Source organism: Perissodus microlepis, chromosome 11 (genome assembly GCF_051167445.1).
Source record: "Perissodus microlepis isolate ML-2025 ecotype Zambia chromosome 11, ASM5116744v1, whole genome shotgun sequence".
Lineage (NCBI taxonomy): Eukaryota > Metazoa > Chordata > Actinopteri > Cichliformes > Cichlidae > Perissodus > Perissodus microlepis.
In genome coordinates, this window is record NC_140471.1 from 12,147,763 (window position 1) to 12,163,592 (window position 15,830).

Here is a 15,830-nt window from a genome sequence, read left to right on the forward strand (position 1 = left end):
TGAGAATGCTCTGGAAATTAAGACATACAAAACCGGCACAGCTCCATAGTATTTTTATCTAGCAAATGAATGCCTGTATTTAAGCGAAATCTGAATAAAATGACATATTCACTTTACCCATTTCTGCAAAGCTGTACGGACGTTAACCTGCATTGAAAAAAGGCTGTATGTGCTTTAACTGCTCATTTAGCTACACTCTCCAAGCAATGGCACTGCGTATGTGAAATCCACTGTGCAAAATACCACACATTTAATTGTGAACACATTTAAGTTGAGCTTTTTAATAATGTGATTAAGGTATTTACTGTGGCGGTTAAAGGCAGATGCATTTTTTGCAGGGATGTTTAACCTTGGCCAGCAGACTTTGCTCATTTCTGACTGTTTTCTGACTTATGTTTTATACTATTCAGTTGGAGTTTTTTTTTGTTTTTGTTTTTTTAACTCCCATTCCTAGTTGATGACACATTACAAAAAATACCACCAAAATTGATGGTATGGTGGTGCAGTGGTTAGCACTGTGGCATCACATTAAGACTGTCCTGGGTTTGGGTCTGGCAGCCTGTTCTCCCTGCATGTTGTCCCTGTGTCTGTGTGGGTTCTCTCCAAATACTGTGGCTCACTTCCACAGTTGGTAAAATGAAGTGTGCATGGTTGTTTATCTCTTTGTGTTAGCCCTGTGACAGACTGGTGACCTGTTTAGGGTGTGCCCAGCCTTTCGGCCAATGATAAGCCAGGCTATGACACACACGTTTGCTCTTATACAAAAAGACTAAAGCTGCAATCTGTGCCTGCTCCACACAGCCATGAGCAAAGGTCAAACACTGCAACATCTTGTTTTCATTGCGGCGCCTCTTGTTACAGTGCATAGTTTCAGCCTGGTTCCATTTCATTTCACTCCACCACCCTGCTCTTTCCCAACCTTCGTGTAACGAGAACACTGGGAAACTGTTAAAAACTGCACCGGGGTGTGTGGGTGGCAGTATTATTATTCACTTCCCCTTGTTCTGTAAATTAAAGCTTTGGTATTGACACTAAAAACTTTTGAACTCTCTGCATTGTGAAACAGTCAATCTGCTTTCAATCCTTTGCACAAGGTTTCATTTCTTCTGAAGATGACGGACAGGAGGTGGGAGTTTCAACAAAAGCAAAAACAACTTTGCAATTGGGACCTTACAGAAACCTTATACTTTAAATTTAACAACCTTTTTGTGTGCCAGCTTTCATACTGTCAGCAGCATCTCTAACTGAACCTACAGTGCCTTACTAGAAATGAAAGTGGATAATGACCCCACGGAGAGGAGGGGGATCTGTCAAGCTATTATGATTTTAAATTCTGTGGTATGTTGAAAAAAAAAAAAAAAAAAAAAAATGGAGTCAAAGGGAGCATCAGCCGCATATTGAAGATTATTAGAATAGATGATTTACAACTGTAACGTTTCCTAAAACATAATATGGACACCGCTGTGCATAATCACTCATTTCTTTGACTATTATAATAAAAGAAATGTTATCCTTCAGCTATAAAACTTAATTGAAAGAAGTTTAAATGATTTTTTTTGATAACTGAAACCCCCCACTTGTTTTTGTTAACTGTAATTTCTCTTTTTAAAGTCCTCTCAGTAGGCTTGTGTTCAGTTTTGTTTTTTCATTTTAATTGAGAAAAGCAAGAGACTATATTTGACAGTAGGCCAAGAGAATATTTTATGAAGTCTCCCAGGGAGCTTTTTTTTGATGATTAAATATATTTTTAAGCCTCACCTCTCCTTCCCGGGTCCACGATCGTCCATTCTGGGGATATTTGACCTGGGTCTGTCTCTTCTTCTGGCCTCCATCAGCAAACTTGCACAGCAAAGGCTCTGAGGGAGCTATAGAGTGAGACAAGGACAAACACATTTATAGATTAATCACCTTATAAGTAGGAGAAAGTCAAACTATATGTTTTAGGTTAAATTTAAAAGATTACACTTAAAGTGTTTTATGCTACAGCTTAAATAAACTAAAAGTTAGTTGGTCCTGAAAGCAGCACTTCAGCTCTTAGATTCATCTCAGCCACCCGTAATCCAAACAGTTACACAACACTAGTTATCACCCCATCTCTTTTTAGCCCCTCCAACCATGCTTTCAAAACAGCAACGCTGACGTAGGAACAAAGCCACAGGCTAATCAATAGTGCATGGTGTGCGAGGTTCAAACAGCAAACCAAACAGGCATACTTAATACGCTAAATAACTCCTCGTAGTTTGACCCATGGGTAACAGATTGCAATTGTAAGTCCTCCAAAGAAAATACTGTCCCTCGCTGGACGAGAGAAAGAAGAAATGTTTGGTTACAAATAAGATTAACTTACAGTGACCTTCCATGTCTAAGTTCACCAAGCTTAAACTGAATATACTCTCAGGGTTTGTGAACAGAAGTTGTCAGATTGTGAGAGGATTATCCAAAGAAAAACTAAAAGTCTGTGTTTACTATGATTTACTTTAAAGGCGTGTCTTTAAAAATTGTTAGAAAGCAAGCAGGAGTGGACAGTTACTTCATTTTCTGGGAAATGCTTCAGAAGCCACATGTCTTAACATTAAAACATATTACCATAACATGAACCAGGACACTCAAATAAGATATCTGATGCCTTGTCTATTTAGAGGATAAACAGACGCTAATCTGTTTTATGGCAACTGTGATGCTAGGGCATATTTCTTAAACTTTCCAGCTGCAGTTTAACCAACTGCAGCCAAAAACATGTACCCTTCACAACCAGCATTTTGCTTCACATATTTGACTGATTAAGTAAAGAAATTTGCATGGCTATTTACATTGTAGATTCTCATAGAAGGCATCAAAGCTATGAATGAACACATATGGAGTTGCGTAGTAAAAAACAAAAACAAAATTGATTTTCGATTCTTCAAAATATCAATCCTTTGCTTTGATCACTGCTTTGCACACTCTTGGACTGTTGTTTCTCTTTACTTGGCTGATTGGTTCTTGCTATAATATGAATTCTAACATTCAAATAGGACTGACAGCTGTGTACCAAGCTGACTTCTGCACAACACAACTGATGGTGCCAACCCCATTAAGAAGGCAAGAAATTCCACAAGTGAACCCTGATAAGGCACATCTGAAGTGAAAACCGTTTCAGGTGACTACATCAAAAAAAGTCATTGAGAGAAGTCCGACAGTTTCTTTGAGGAATCTACAACATAAAACAAATTTAGAGTTATTTATTAAAAATTTTCTTTGCTACATAATTCCATATATCTTGCTTCATGTATTTAATGTCTTTAGTAAGTATCTACAATGTAGAAAGTAGAAAAAACAAAGAAAGAAAGAAAGAAACAACATTAAATGAGAAGGTGTGTCCAAACTTTTGACTGGTAGTGTATATATTTAAAATATTCCATGATTTAAAAGCCATTAAGCTTGTATTTACCCTAAAGGAGACAAAGATCAAACAAGAAAGACCCGCCAACAAATACAACTGAAGTAAAGTCCTGGCAAAGGGGCAAACCCATTACTGCTGTTCACAGACTCCAAGTATTTTTTTTAACCTTTGTTTAACTAGGAAGTAAAATTGACATTAACGCCATCTTTTTGTGAGACTGTCCAGGACTGACATAGGCAGATTTAACCTGGCATGTTATTTTGTTTTATTCTCTCCCCAGTGGTGACCGAAATGAGCTCACCCACAGAAAATGTATACAAGCAGAGAGGGTTGAACCCAGAGCTCTGGCTCTGAGGCAACAGTGCCCAAGCATTCACTCGTGGCAACAGATTCTTAAAGTCTTAAAAATTAGCATATTATTAATGATTATGTTAATTCATCCAACTAAATCTAGGTAACTGAATGTAATTTTTCCGAACTCTTGAAATATAGCTTTAAATATGTTCTTCAGTTAAATCCATCCATACATCAATTTTCTGCTGTTTATACAGGTGCTGCAGAGGCAGAAATTTAAGCAGAGATGCACAGGCTTTCCTCTTCCCAGAAACCTCCCCAAACTCTCCTTGGGGGAAACTGGAGCATTCCCAAGCCAAAGAGATACAATCTCTCCAGCGTATCCTGGCTCAACCCCAGGGCTTCCTCCCAGCTGGACCGGGAGTGGGCACTCCAACCTTTCTGATTGAGTACCACAGCATCACACTTATTCTCATGCTAAGCGCTTCTTATTTGGCGTGAGGTGCTCCAGTGCAGTGAGGTATTTGCTTCATAAAGCCAACAGAACCACAATTAAAAAAAAGCAGAAATGAGATCCTAAGACCACCTAACCCAACACAGTCTCCACTATTCGCTGTCCTTAGACAATCTGTTAAAAAAAATTAATCCAGAAGCACCTTTGACGTGGGCAAGTATCTAAAGGCTAAGGCCAGCCACCCGGCCAGAGTCTTGAGGTACTCCCAAGACCTGGCTCCAGAATGGGGCTCCAGTACCCAGAGGTTTTCTTCTTTGTAGGGGTCTGGCTCATCACCTAGGCCCAATGTGCCTTAACCTCCTAGGACCTGGCGTCCACATATGTGGACATCACATTTTAAGTTATTTAAATCAAAACATTTAATTTTGCTCTACTAGGGCCTGATATCCACTTACGAGGACATTATACTGCTGCTGTTCTATCAAAATTTTAAACGAATATCCTCATATGTGGCTCTCATTTTTCTTAGGAACAAAAATCAGGTAAAAAAAAAAAAATCTGGTAATTCTTTGTTTTTACATTCATCGGGTCCCAATCAGCCCAAATATCAAAGAGAAATGAAAAATGCATGCCATGGAAGAGTTCGGGTCTTAGGAGGTTAAGAGACTCTACCGAGGGCATATTGCCCTTGAAAGCACTAGGAACTATTCTTCGAGGTTGCATCTCAACTTTATATATGTTGTGTTGGCATACAGAGCAATTTTGTCACTGTCCAAACATTTCCACATGCAACTGTAAATCTGTCACACAGCCACCACGGCAAATGTACTTTCTTTCTAGGATGCAAAAACTCTGAAGTGTTATACTGCTTCAGCAGAGGCAAACTGTTGGGACAAGTCTTCTATTTAGCTTGTAAAGACTACTCTAAACCCTGAAACTGAATAAGTCACATATTTTTATGCAATGCCTGTTTTTTTTTTTATTTTAATATATCCACAAAGTGAGGTTTTAACTCACTGATCCATCTTTGAAGAGGCTATAAGCTGGCACTCTGAAATTACTGCCAAATAGGATAAAATGGCAAAGAAAGTCAAATCATCATCACTGTGTGTAGTATAGAAATTTTTTAAAGAAAAGCAAAACGACAACAAAAAACCAACTGCAAATTGCAATATCTTGAAGCTGGTACTGACTCACACATTATGAATGCCAGAATAAACTATGCAATTATCTTGCCTACTTCAAGAAAAATATTTCTTCATCTAAGTAAAGTGAAAAATGAGAAGAGGTATTCTCAGTGGAGAAAACCATTTAGAGCTTAAAGACTGAGATGAGAGCTCTTTAGAATGCCTGGGGCCATGACGGGCACTCTAAGGGTAATGATGTAAAGACACATTTCCATTTGATTATAACACATTTAGAAGAACTTTTTCGTTCAACTATGTTAACTTGATTTTGTCCAACAGGTCACATGGCGTGGCCTTCTGTTGTCATCCTTTGCTTTTCATCTTTCTGAATCAATCTGCTTCTCTTTGTCTTTTACCCGCTCTGCTTCATGCATTAAATGACCTTTACTTTTACTAAAATCACAGATAGTCACACGGATGCAACAATGGATGGACTGAAGATATTTGGGGGAAAAAAGAAAAGTGGAAGACGTCAGTTCACCTACCACATTAAGTTTAAAGTTATTATAATCAATTATGATCAAAAATAGTTAAAAAAAATATCACATTTATATTTTTGATTAGACATAATAACTAACAAAAATACAATCATAAATTATAAGTTATTTCTTATTAGACATGTGATTTCTATTTTTTAATGTGAAAAGCTATCTACCATTAACACTGGCACTCAGTCACAATTTAAAAATAATGGCTGCATTTGTTATTTTTTCCCCACTCACAGCTGTGACAGACAGAAGGCCATGCTATTGATGGCAGATAATTTGTCAAGTTTATATTTGCAATACTTTGTGTTCTATAAAGACAAAAACTTCAGTTGATTGAAAATAATTATACATCAATTATGTGTGTTTTGAAACTTTCTTTTTATTTTCCAGCTTTAGCACAGTTTGTTTTCTGGCACAACAGATGAAAACGAGTTTCTTTTATTGTTAGAATTAGTAATTAAAAAAATAAGTACCTAAACATGAGAATGGATAATTGTAAAGCATAGATGTCGTCACCCATAGATGTGACAGCTGGCTGCTAAAGGATGAAAAACAATCTTTTAATCTCAGAGTTTTTCTGGATTGGTTTTTCTTCATTAATGTTTTTGATATTCCTAACAGCAACATCCAGTAAGCAAAGCAGCAACATGACAACAAGATATTCCTGTGAGGTAACTACAGGAGTTGCAGTGACCTTATTTAGTTGTGTTTATTTTAAGGCCCTGAAAGCAGCACATTTTATCCACACAGACTTAAAAATGTAAAACATTTTTTGTTGTCAGCTGTTTATATACCTGATCTTATGAAATGACTCAAACATTAAACACAGGCCAGCTGCTGTGGGCCACCGTTTGCAAATGCATATGCATCAGTAAAGTTAGACCGATTCGGCTGCATCAGTGCTATGGAGCTGCTGTAGGGGTTGAATATATTAATCTGGGGAAACAAATTGGAGAGTTTCAGAAGCAGTTGTTTCTGTTTTTATAGATTTTTGTTCACTTTTGCCATCTCATTGGATACCTGGAGTTTAACCCTATTAAACCCCAGGTATCAATGATTTCATAATTCTGCCAAACAAACAAACAAAAATAATAAAGAACAAAACTACCATAAAACACAAGTGAGATTTACTGGAACTGTGGAAACTAAGAAAATCAAATTATGTCAAAAGCCTGGATTTATACTTTTATATTTATATTTTGCATTGATTGAAACTGTATGTGCAGTATATACAGGGTGTTTCTGGTAAGTCGAGTCGAGTTTTGCCAGGAGGTAGGTAACACTGTGCCTGGTTAATGTAGCGCAATCCATTGCCATTTCCTGATTACCGGACAGAGAGAGAGAGAGTAACACCAGAAGCAGCACCCAAACTTGGACAAACTGCTTCACACATGAATATCTATAGATTGACATCTGCTGAACAACTAACAACGTAACAATAAAAAGATCCTAGTTATTTTTTTCCAACATGGTTTTTAATTAGGAAAAAAATTTATCCCCATTGCTTCCAGTGGAGAGTCGATTTATGCCAAGCTGCTTGGCTTGTAATTTGCTCAAGGAACTTTTTATGATTTTATGGCTGTGTCAGTGTGTGCCTGCTTGAGTGAAGGAGCACAGAGCCAATAGCGTTCATATCATCCTGTAGACAACTGTTGACAATTTTTACATCTCATTTACTTAAGCAAATGCTCGATCCTCTTTGCAACAGTGTCTACAAAATAAGGTGACATGAAACAGAAATGCAGACTTTTACTTTCCGACTTGTTATTTTAATAGGGAACAGAACATATGAATGTCCATCAGCATGTAATGATGCTGGAACTCGCTATGCATATAACAAAAACATTACGTGACAATAAGTACAGATGTAAACTGTTCAAAATGTTAAGTTAAAAGTGGTCAGCATTAAACCACAACTTGGGATAAAATTATTTTCTGATTCTAAAATTCGTATAATTACGGCCATAATTAGAACCTGCAAAACAAAGCAATCGCAAAACTGCGACACTGGTGGGTTGCACAAGAGGTATATAAGGCAAAAAGCATTTTGCTTCCCAATAAAAACAAATAAATAAGAAATAAAATAATCCCAAAGTTCACCAAAACGATTAGGTCCACAACAACTCGGGTCAGAAGAATAAAGGGTGAGTTGTCAACATGTGTGACGTAGGCCACTGCTTATTAGGAGAAAAACAGCAAGCATACTGTGAAGCATGTCTTTAGAAATGTTATAGTTTGGGGTTGCTTTGCTGCCCGAGGAACCGGATAAATTGCTGTCACTGACAAGAGTCAGTTCAAGAGTATTCAAGAGTACTTGAAGATAATGTTAGACTATCTATCTGACAATTGCAATCGAACCAAAAGCGGCCCTTTCAATAGCATAACGATCCTACGAACAGCTCAAACAGATAAAATGTAAGGTTGTGAAAAGGCATTCTCCAAGCATGGACTTTAAATAGAAATGTTACATGGAGGTTCAAAATAAGCAGTACATACAAGAAAAATCTCAAATATTTCACAACTGTAGGAATTTCAGAAAGCTTCTGCCTGAGCAAATGGCTACAAGAAAATATTATTAATCTTATAAAGGGGGCAATACTGGCTTATGAGGGCCAGGGGATACTTACTGTTCCACAAGAGAATATTCATTTAGTGTAAGTTATTAAAAAAGGCTGTCCATGGATGTACTGATGTATTTTTTTTTTTTTTAAATACGGTAAGCACCAATTTGTAAAACTGGTCTTGCAAACCAGAATTTCAATGGAGCACCAAGTTTAAAAGATTGATTTACCTCCAAATAGATAGCCAGTGACAATGTCTTACCTCCAAAATATTACATGGGTCTCTTATCATTTCTAATCTGTAAGTGACTGTGGTAAGACACACACAGCAAATATAGCAAAATTAATGACTTACTGCCCCTAACAGTACTCGTGTGTAGCACTAGAATATACAATATAAAAAAGCCAAAGAAATGTAAATCACTGCATTATCAACACTATATTAAAAAAAAGTAAAGAAAAATATGAAATTGTAATATTGTAATGTACTAGTTTCAGGAGACGCCTGAATGAGCAGAATTATGATATCATGCATTTCTCCTGGGGAGGAAAAAATATGCACAATACACTTTGCAAATCATTTTATATTCATTCACGAGCACAACGTGACAAGTCATAAATAGTGAAGATGATAATGACAATAATGAATGTTATTTATTCCAGGGAGGTGAATCTAGCCGCCACTCAGTCAGGGGTCAACAAGTGCAATACATCAAGAGACAAGATTACCTGTAGGAAAAGCAAATAAAAGTGGTGCACCACATTAATTATTCAGCTTGCTTTCACAGCTTCGTTTCCACAATCTGTTGTATTTCACAAGGGTGCTTTAAAAGAAAGGAGGACACTTTTAATTGCTAGTTTGACCCCTAATGTTCGCACTCCTCGCTCTATAAGACACAATGTGTTGAATTTATGATGAATTTGGGTACAGCTGTGTCAGATCCTTTTGGGCATATCAAATTACCCAACGCTGTCATAAAACAAATGCTTGGATATTTGGTTTAGATTGTTATCTTATTTATTTGGGTTTTTTTTTAACAGGACATGGGGGTGATGCAATAAAATGCAATTCAAATCCATTGACAAGAAAAAAATGTAGTAATTGCTGAATTCAAGAGTAACTTGAAGCCCCTTAACCAAAACAACATCATTCTTTTTTCTTAAGGCTTTTTTCCTTGTAAGCATAGAGCAGGCAGATAGGAGAAATATAGTTTTGTATGAGAAATCTCAGCTCAATTTCTTAGGTTTCAGGGGGAGGAATGAATGACTAATTAGAATCTGTGTAGGAGCTGTTACTTGCCCCAGCAATTTAAGAAACCACTGAGAAAAATCCCTTGTAGCTAGTTAGTAGAGCTATTATTTAAATAACTACATGGTCAAATCACTCCCTTATACTGTTACTACTACTAACAACAATAGTAATCAATTCATTTTCTTATGTTTATAAATTCAGGATTGCAGTGTAGCTGAAGCTGAGCTGTGGGCCGAGAGAAGGCATACACACCCGAAGTATTACACTTTTGAGAGAATGGGTCGCGCACGCGCGCACACACACACACACACACACACACACACACACACACTTCACCTAACACAAATATCTTTGGACTGTAGGAGGGAGCCAGATAACCTGGAAGAAACCCAACCATGTAAACTCCATAAAGAAAGGTCACAGCTGGCTAGTGGATTTGATCCCAGTACTTTCTTGGTTGGAGGCATGTTTTATATATTTTTACTGTCCATCTTACGGGTTAAACTACACTACATGTTCATACTCGTCCATTGAAACTATGAAGCTCCCTGCACACACTGTTTTTTTTTTTTTTTGTTGCTAATCTTGATGGCAGCTGTGGTGGTTTGAATCACTGGTGACATTCACACACTAAGCACCTCAGCACTTGGTGATCGTGTAACTCTACGTGGTGTGCCACTTTAGGAACTACAGTAGCTTAGCCATAAATACTTTAACATAGCGCTCACACCACTTAAAATTGATTATGCGATAAGAGAAGAAATGTCACAATTTTATTGCAACAGTGCCATCCTCTTTCAGTACCACACTTATATTCAGTGACCCATTCTTTCAAAAATGCTTGTAAAAGCAGACTGCACTGGTAGGGGTTTGAGTCTGTAACCATGTGAAAGCAACTGAATTAAGAGCTAAAGCCCATTACTTTTATCCATGCAGTGAACTATCAGTAAAAAAGTCAGATCTTTTTCTTTCAAAGAGTTTTTACTATGAGCAGCATATCTGAGCAAAGTCAGTCTGTGAAAACTTGTATATATATTCTTTCTCTAAACTGCTTTTGGATGAAATCACATGTTCTTAAGGATTATTTTGTGAAACTATATGAGGCATTCACAGAGTGAAGCTGCACAGAATGTTAAAACTGTTTTACAAATTACACCTTTGTTTTAATTTTTTTTAATTCAAGTATTTCAAATTACTCTCTGCAAACAGGGTTATCATTTAAACTACATAATTATACTAGGCCTGATCCTTTTATTGCAGAGAAGACCACAGGACCTCAGTCCTTTCACTAAAAAGCTTGAATTCTTAGTGTTACTATCTGGACTTGACTTTGAGTTGGTTTTTAACTGCAACTGCCTATTTTGTATGTGCAAAAAAAAAATCTCTTTTAATCTGCAAGACAAGAGTTGTGTGTTATTTTGAACAAAACTAACAAATTATTTGATTTGTCAACTTTTAGGGTTTTTACATTTATCCTTTGTTTTTGCTTTATTGTCATTCTGAGGCGATTCTCACCTTCATCTGTCTGAACAATGTGCAAACTAAACTACTCAACAACCAAAACTAAAAGGACCCAGCCACCCACACACTGAGCTACTATGATTTGTGTGTTGTTGTGTCAGTGTGTGTTTGTTTTACTAGAACTCAGTGTTACTAAGCAAGTACCTGCCAAGAGCTACATGATAAGGGGAAGTAATTACAGGGGAAAGAGAAACATTACAGTGGTCAGAAGAAGTGCATGTTCACACTCACACACACACACCGGGGATTTATTTGTACTCATTAGTTAAGACTTGCAGCAGCAATCACCATGCAATTGTTTGACTACAGTTTTCTTCTGTTAAATACAACCATTGCAACATGTTATCCATCCAATGCAAAAACACACGACTAAAGGAAAAAAAATGGCAACAATATCAGAAACATATAGTGCATGAATAAAAATAATAAAAATAATTGCCTCTTAAACCTAATAACATAAGTCTTTCACATCACTGTATAGGCCAACTCTTCTGTGCAGAATTGTTTGAATTCAGCCACAGTGAAAAGTTTGAGTATGAACCGCCTGTTTAAGTTCGTGCCACAGCATCTCAGTAGGATTTAAGTCCAGCCTTTGACTAGGCCACTCTAAAACCTTTATTTCACCCTTTTTTTTTGGAAAATCCATTCAGAGGTGAGCTTGCTGGTGGTGTTTTGGAACAGCGTCCCTCCTATATAAGGGACGCTGTGCATGAGTTTCAGGATACAAACCAGACATTTTCTGCCACTCAGGGGCACGGTTCAAGTTTTCTCCATTTTGGGATAAACCAACTGTGGTTTGCTGAAAGCTCAAAGCCTTAGAAATGGCTTTGTTACCCTTTCCAGACTGATAGAAGTCAACGATTGTTTCTCGGGGGTTCTTCAGTTTCTTTACATCGAGGTGTTGCTTTTTGAGATCTTTTAGCCACTTTGCCACACAAATTCTTTTCCGTGGTTTCTTGATTTATCATAATTCATGTTTTAAGGGGTTTGTTTGCTGATCTGACATGTTTAAGTTTAAAAAAATATATACAAAAGTATAAGACATGAAGCGCTTTTTCACAGCGCTGAATGTGCATGTCTGATTGTGACTGTATTTAGGTGAATGCAGTGGGGTTGGAAAAAAAGTCTTTTATTGATCTGAAATAAAGTTTGCAATCTGTGGCATTTTATGTTCAGCCAACAGGACTTGTTCATAGGTAAAAAGGTGGGTGGCTTGTACTGTGAACAGTGAATCACATACTGTTACCAGTTGCTGAAGCTGTGGGATATTGCAAACTGCGGTAGGACACTAAAGAAACTGTTCAAACTCCAGCAGGGCAAACATACATTTATTTCAGCTCTGGCTAGAGGGACACATGGGAAGAAAAAGGAGGGAAAGAAAAGTATGAGGGAGGATGAAAGGTTATTCTCGATATACCTGGTTAGGTGCAGAAAAAATTATATTGATCTTAGCTTTGATGCTTCTAAGCCACGCACCAGTCTTTAGACAAGTAGAAAGACTTAGCTTATGAAGACAATAAGGGGTCTATTATATGAGTGGGAACAAATCCTTCAAATGGGAAAAAATTATTTAAAATAAAATCCAATCCATTAGCAAATATAGGAAGTCACTCAGTTGGAAAATGGGATCCAATCCCCAAATGTGGCTAAATGAAGAATCCACGAGAGGCTGAAATAAGAAGTACGTATTTGTAACACTGTTACCAAATTGCAAAAACAGCCAGGTAGGTCAAACAACGTAGGCAAAAAAGTAAAGGAGGGTTCAATAAATGTTCAATAACAAAAGAATAAAAAGGGATGTTAACTCCACTGTCATAAACATTAACAGACATAGGGAACAAAATGTGAATGTATTCAACTTACTAATATGAAACAGCCTTTTAGTCACATAAGAATAAAATGTATTGAGGCTGAGATGTATTTAATGAGGCATTATGCAAAGATGGAAGCAAATATTTTGCAAATATCAGAACCTGATGGCATCATTGTTATTTAGTCTCCGTTTCAAAAGCAGCACATTTTTACACCCATACTTGTCTGAGTGTTAAATAGTGCCTTGAAAAAAAAAAAAAAAACATATGTAAGATTACAAGTCTCACAGTGCAGTACTTCCACCCAATCTTTTTCTCAGTAAAGCATCATTCAGTTTTTCCTCTATTATCAGCAACATCAAATAAAATTCAGTTTCCATTTATGAAAGCATTGAGCCGCTTCACCAGTGAATAGGGACTTAATGCCTCATGATCTTACGAGACATTTAAGGCTCCATGCATTTTTAAAGCTCTCTGATTATTATAAAAACTACTGAATGATAACGTGCTAACTCTGAGATTTGGATTTGGTTCATTCTTGTCCTGTTTGTCTTATCATTAAAGGAAGGCAGGACAAATAGAGCTCTTAAAACTACAACAGTATACGCCATATCAAACAGTGCAAGAGGAAGACACAGAAGGATTAGATAAGGAGAAAAGGGGGGGTGACCACTGAGTGAACAAGAAATGTCACTGGACCAGTACAAATAGTGAGCGATTAGGATGTGAATAGTGTGTTGAGAGAGAAAAGACTTTCACTGCTGAAACCAAAGGAAACCGTGTGTTTGAAGTCCACATTCAAATGGTCTTCAGATTTCTTTACATTTATTTTTTTGTTAAGCACTGATTTTAAATTTGTCAACAAGTATCAAAGTTTAATCATGTCAAGCTTTAATATAAAGGGATAAGGAAGAAGAAGAAGTAGAAACAGAATTATGTTTTCACCTCACAGTAAGGGGACATAACATTATCAAATGTTAACATAGAGCAAACACTCCTACTGTCTGCACTTAATTTACACCTTAGATGAGAATGTCAAATTTGCGGCTGATGATTAGGGGTAAAGATGTTTACAGCTTAATAAATACCTAAGGAATCTAATCTGTGAAGCAGAGATATCATTTAAATAATTTAAAAAATTTCACCTGCAAGCCACTTTGCAAACCACATCCACCTTTCATGCCATGTCCGTCATATCAGTGTCATATCAGATGCCTGCTGTGCTTCTGATATTCTGTGCTGTGTCTTAATGGTGTGGTTCCCTACTGCACAATAACTGGGAGAAATCCTTGAGATCCTCTTCCTGTGAGGTGATAGTGCTAAACACTACATCCCTGTGTGTTCTCTGGTAAAATCGCAATGAACATCTTTTTGATCTGCAAACCCAGACTCTTTGAAATTCTAAATGAAATGTAAATAGAGCGAGACCAAAGTATAAACAAAAAAATAGGAGTCAAAAATCTATGAACTTTATGCTAAAACGGGCTAACAGAAGTCCTGGTCATGTGATCAATGTATAATATTACTGTTGGCTGTCTGTACCTCAGTCTAAGAAGCAGAGACTGTGGTATGAATCAGAAATACAGGCAAAAATCCACAGACATCCTCGTTCAGTGACATGCATGCATATTGTTGACTACACTGCACCAGCATAGATGCTTTAACCTTTGATAACATTTTTAAGGCAACAAGTATAAGTAATAAGCAGACAAACAACAAAACAAAGTACAAAAGCCTGTCATAATGTCACAGCAGCATCTTTGGAAATGTTACAGACTGTCAGTGACACAGAGAACATGAATCTACAAAACCTGGCTCTGGAGAGACACTTTGTTCTTAAGTATTAAACGAATAAGCACAGTATGTGTGTCAAAGTCTTTTGTGGATGAGTACACAGGCGGACGGGTTCTCCCAATTTCAGCGGTGTGGGAGTGCAGTAAAATTTAAGCATTCTATACAGATCCAAACACATGTGCGCGCACACAGACAACAGATGTATAAAATGAGTAAACGGAGTAGATAACCCCAGCAACAACAAGCAATACATCTCTTTCAGCGTAGAGGTCAGTGACTTGGTGAACTTAGCAACTGTATTTGAATGCAAGACTTGCACTGTAAACTTAGAGCTGACTATGAACTCAAAGTGTACAATCACCTTGTAAAAGCTGATACGTTCCACTGCAGTATTCACTTTCCTTCTTGTCTTGGTGCTTTACTGCTTAGGAATTGCACTCATTTTTATGAGTAAACAGGACTTTCTCACAATTTTACATACTTTAAAAATATTATTTTTAATATTGGATAAAACTGTATGAATAATACTTTTTAAAAAGATTTGTTAAATTGACCTATGATTGTTGATCACACATATGATATTCATCATGTTGACATACAGTGAATCAAAAATTATAATATCACCTAAGAGATATTGGCTAGTATGTATTTGATGTGATTAGAGTGACAAGGTATACACCCACTTTCCTCTCCCTAAAGAACCTTTTTTTTTTGACTCTTACAGATATGTTGTTGACTTACAGAGCTATCCAGCAGTGGACCAAGACGTTATTACACATTCACCAACAGGGGACTGCTGAGCAAACAGAGGACATCTTCTCCTTCCCTTCTTGAACATGCCATAAATCACACTAAAAATCACGCTGAAACCCTCTGGTGACGTTTTAATTTTGGCCAGGAGGAGACCAGCAGGTGTGTGAATGTTAAAGAGTATGCACAGCAGTGCCTCTGCAGGCTGGAGAAGCTGGATTTTAATGACCCGCTCATACACATTATTTATTCGTACATATTTTGTTTGAATGGGTATCTGCCCCAGGGAGGCTACGAGACCCCAGAGCTGATATTTAACATTTTGCTTACTAAGGG

At 37.1% G+C, this 15,830-nt stretch overlaps 1 protein-coding gene across 4 annotated transcripts in view; it reads right to left on the bottom strand.

The window, feature by feature from the left end:
* rbms3 (RNA binding motif, single stranded interacting protein) overlaps positions 1 to 15,830 on the bottom strand; it is a 164,682-nt gene that overhangs the window by 18,144 nt on the left and 130,708 nt on the right. For all 4 annotated transcript variants that reach the window (XM_084942680.1, XM_084942679.1, XM_084942677.1 and 1 more), the window contains exon 7: positions 1,759 to 1,865. In XM_084942680.1, the coding sequence (XP_084798806.1) occupies positions 1,759 to 1,865 (107 nt within the window). The remainder of the gene's footprint in view (positions 1 to 1,758; positions 1,866 to 15,830) is intronic.